We start from the raw sequence: 4300 nt of genomic DNA, 5'->3' as shown, positions 1-4300 counted from the left end.
TTGATGCTCAACCACTGAGCCACACCAGCCGGGCTAAAGAGCCTATTTCAAGGTTACGTATTGTATGATTCCATTTCACGGAGCATTCTCCAAATGGCAAAGCCAGAGATGGATAACAAATTGGTGATTGCTCCAGGGCACGGGAGAGGTGGGTGAATGGGCCTACAGAGGGGGAACATAAGGAGTTCCTTGGTGATGGTGGAAGTGTTGTGTCTACATCATGGTGGTGGTTACACCACTATACAGGGCTATCTACACACATGGCCAAATGAGCGCATGTAAAACCACTGAGGACTGAATCAGGCCTGTAGTCTAGAGTTGACAGTAATTTGCCAATATCCATTACTGGTTTTGATATTATAACGATATAGGATGTCTCCATTAGGTGAAACTGGGCTTGGGGACTGTATTTTAAATTAAGGTTGTAAAAAAAAAAATCTGTACCAATTTTTTTGGGCAGTTGCTACTTTGTATTGCTTAGGATTCTATGCCTTGCTTAACAAATCAATGTGTGTGTGTGTGTGTTTTTTTTTTTTTCATGTGAACAACAGAGGGTTTTTTTTTTTTTTTTCCTGGCTGTTCTAGTGGCGACATATCCATCTGGCTTAGATTTAGTTCCTTTATGTTGGTATGTGATTTTGGAGATATTGCTGCTCCGACCTCTAAACAGTTTCAAGGTTTGATATTTGTAGTGTCAAATTTTCTGATGGGGAACTTGGTTGAGTTGATCCATGGTGTTTAGGGCAGTGTGCTTGGGACATCCTAACTGTATGATGTTAAAGGACAAAAAATGCAGTTATTGCACAAGCTAAACACCGGATTCCAAACCTGGATTTAACACCTGATCTAACTGCAGTTTCAACCTCTCCTTGAAATGTAATTTTAATCAACCCCTGGGGAATTTTCTGTTGAAGCAGTAATAAGGGAATCAGTCACGTGGGCCCCTTCCACTCGCTTAGAGCAGTGGTTCCCAAAGTGGGGCACGCACCCCACGGGGGGCCATTGGAGAATGAGTTCTTAACAGTGATTTTTTTGCATCTCTTAGGTTTTAGGGGCCTCATATACAGTATATAAATATATATTGTGACATATTATGCATTTCAGCTCTCTGTTTAAAAAATTTGCTATTTTTTCATATCACTTCATATTATTATTTTTTAAACAATTTCTTAGTGATTTCTTTCTCTGTACTTCAAACTGTCCTTTTGTTCTTTTATTTTTTCTCTTTCATGGATGCCATGTTCTTTGGAAGCTTGTTTAGACCAAGTTCATGGCCTTTTAGGCTTCCTCCGTGTGAATAGGAGCTCACTTTTTGAATACTAAGAAGTATATGTGTGTGTGTGTGGGGGGGTGGGCATTAAGATTTTAGAGATGCTTAGGTGGGGCGTGGCCACAAAAGGTTGGGAGCCACTGCTTTAGAGGGAGGAGGCAATCTGCGTGATAAAGTCCTCTCACTCTCCTCCCCCAAACAGAAGATGCCTGGGCCCAAGAGAAATCCTTTCTTTTCTTTTCTTTTGTTAATAGCTCTCTTGCCCCTTCCTTGTTCCTATAAAAAAATGTCCATTTGGTACCACCCCTCTGAGCACCTTTCTAGCTGTAGTTGGGGTGCTGCCTGATTCACGAATTGAGTAATAAAGCCAATTAGATTCTCAAATTTACTCTGTTGAATTTCCTTTACTTTTTTCACAGTAACAACCATCTCTTGCTTTGAAGATTCTGTTGTATTCTAAGGGCATCATTTATATCTTAACGCTCTCATGTAGTAGCTCAGCAATTTTTAAAGACAACGCAAACCTCCAGGAATGGCTGCATCTTTATCACTGTCACTTGCGTACAATTCCTTTCCTTAGCTTCAGCGTTTATGACAGCTTTCCTGGAATTGGATGAGCCAGCCCCAGGGAAGGGCGGGCACCCCTCCACCCTCTGCCTTAGGCCAGAGAACAGGGCGTCAGCCCCTGGAATCCACATCCTTTCCCTGCGGGACCCCCATTGTTTAAGCATGAGCTCTCAACTTGTTTAAATGGAAGCACTTCCCATGCTCGGGTTAGGCTGGAAATGCCCTGGAACCCTGCCTTGTGCTTTAGTGCTGCCTGTATTAGAAATATTCTGCCTTAAAAACAGAAGTCTGGGGGACATGAGTTGTCTGTGAAAGGACTATCAGCCAGACATGTTTCCTACAATAACTCAATTACTGACGGACTGACGAGTGTTTTTCCGTGTGTGGAGAAGGCCACCGAGACCCAGTTTGGCAAACAGGCCCCATAACCGCCTGAGAGCGGCCGCTCGTGGCTTCCGAAGCCAAAGCCGGTGGGCTGCTTGGCCCTTTTACCAATTCTCTTGTTTTGGGGGTTTGTGCTTGTTTCTTTCCAGGGTGGGGTGACCCAGGAATGCGCGTGGGATGGGCACGCCTCCAAGCGGACTGGTTTCTCTCGGGTGCACGGTGGACGCTCCTGGTCGGAATTTACTTTCTAAACATCAGAAAACCTGCCCCGCGCTCCCTGAGCTCCAGCAGCGGGGGCGGGACTCGGGCGGTTTCCCGCCTCTTCCGGTCCCTCTGCTCCAATGAGGCCCGCCCCCTGGTTATTTAAGAGGCTGCAGCCGCCAGCGCGGGGACAGACGTCTCTGACTTCTGCTCTGTCACCATGTCCGGTCGCGGCAAAGGCGGGAAGGGCCTGGGCAAGGGCGGCGCCAAGCGCCACCGCAAGGTGCTGCGCGACAACATCCAGGGCATCACCAAGCCCGCCATCCGGCGCCTGGCGCGGCGCGGCGGCGTCAAGCGCATCTCCGGGCTCATCTACGAGGAGACGCGCGGGGTGCTCAAGGTCTTCCTGGAGAACGTGATCCGCGACGCCGTCACCTACACGGAGCACGCCAAGCGCAAGACGGTCACGGCCATGGACGTGGTCTACGCGCTCAAGCGCCAGGGCCGCACCCTCTACGGCTTCGGCGGCTGAGCCACCCACCTACTGGCTTCTTCAGCAAAACCAACGGCCCTTTTTAGGGCCACCCATCCGTTCCTTTGAAAGAGCTGTGGCTTTACTTTTCATTGCAGTGCCTTGTCTTTGCGGCGGTTCAGGTAGTCACAGGCTTGTAACTTGTTTCACCTGCGAATGTTTCCCTCTGAGTTTCTTGGGGGGAGTTAGGAGCAGTGATGTGGGGATCCCTGCACCCCGGGCGTCGAACCCATTCCCTTCAGTCAGATGGCTGAAGCCCTACCCACTGAGCCAATGGCAATGCTAGTTCGCCATTTTGATATTAAGTGGTGGCGGGAAGCGTGTATAGAACGGAGTGTTTCTCAAATGACAGCGATGCCACTTCTTACTGCATTAACCTGGGCTGTCGTGCCCCTTGTCACTCCCAGAAGTAACCCCCTGCCGGATTCCAGCTAAATGAGTGAAGGGAAGTCGCGGTGTTTTCTGGGGTGCAGTCTGCTCAGCATCACTAGTTCACAGACCATAGGCTTCCAGACCCGAGTGCCCAGCGCATGGACGTTTAACCCGGCATATCTGCTCGGCTTGGCTCAAGTAATGTGTATGTATATGTATTTTAAAGAAAAGCATAGACAAGCATTTTCTATTCCCACATTACTACTTCCCCTCCACGTCCAGACTGGCCCGGGCCCCTCTCCTCCTGACCAGGCGGGCGCGCTGGAGGCTGCAGACAGGAAACCTGGTGAGGAGACCGCGTCCTGGGGACTGTGGTGCAAGTCTGGTTCGTGGGACGAGTCGGAAGTGCGGAAGGGATTGTGTGCTTTGCCATTAAATAAAGACAAACCTAACTCTGAGCGCCTTCCTAAAAGATCAAGGAGATGGAAGCAGGTGCCGTAACCACGGCTCTCCCCGGAGCGCGGCAGGCGCCCAACGCGTCTCTAAAGACCCGGAGAGATAGCGCCGGGCGAGGTCCCGAACGCCCAGGCCCAGGGAGGGGGCGGGAGGAATTAGCGCCGCAGCGACACCTAGAGGCCCCGCCGCGTCTAGCGCGGGCTTTTCAAACGCTGGCGAGGCCCTTTGGCGCCCAGTGATGACGTGTCATCCGAGGCGCCGCGGGCCAGATGGAAGCCGCACGGAGAGCTGCGCCTCCAGCCGACGGGGAAATTGTAAAAGGTGAGCGCGCGCTGGGTCTCAGCCCCACTGGGCTGCACTCCCGGGGTCCAAGCGGGGCAGGGCAGCCAAGGGAGGGGGGACACACGAGGGGGCGGGGACGCCCTCCGGAACGTTGGCCCCAAGGCTCAGCCCCAGGACTGGTCAGTGCACAGCCTTTTATGGGAAAACGTGGGTGGCTCTGAAAAGAGCCTTTGGGT

General features: G+C 51.2%; 1 protein-coding gene and 1 long non-coding RNA gene across 2 annotated transcripts in view; one reads left to right on the top strand and one right to left on the bottom strand.

Annotated features, from left to right (window-relative positions):
- Nucleotides 1-2985, bottom strand: part of LOC106725564 — a 19846-nt gene extending 16861 nt beyond the window's left edge. Inside the window, exon 1 of the long non-coding RNA XR_001361453.1 lies at nucleotides 2960-2985. This is a non-coding gene — a long non-coding RNA (uncharacterized LOC106725564). The remainder of the gene's footprint in view (nucleotides 1-2959) is intronic.
- The window catches only part of LOC102262979, a 20153-nt gene extending 17114 nt beyond the window's left edge, over nucleotides 1-3039 (top strand). Inside the window, 1 exon segment of the mRNA XM_005863085.2 lies at nucleotides 2606-3039. Coding sequence (XP_005863147.2) covers nucleotides 2606-2954 — 349 coding nt within the window. The 3' untranslated portion in view covers nucleotides 2955-3039.
- The last annotated feature ends 1261 nt before the right edge of the window (nucleotides 3040-4300 follow it).

The sequence above is a fragment of the Myotis brandtii genome, unplaced genomic scaffold (assembly GCF_000412655.1).
Source record: "Myotis brandtii unplaced genomic scaffold, ASM41265v1 scaffold1718, whole genome shotgun sequence".
Lineage (NCBI taxonomy): Eukaryota > Metazoa > Chordata > Mammalia > Chiroptera > Vespertilionidae > Myotis > Myotis brandtii.
This window is presented reverse-complemented; position numbering and strand designations above follow the sequence as displayed.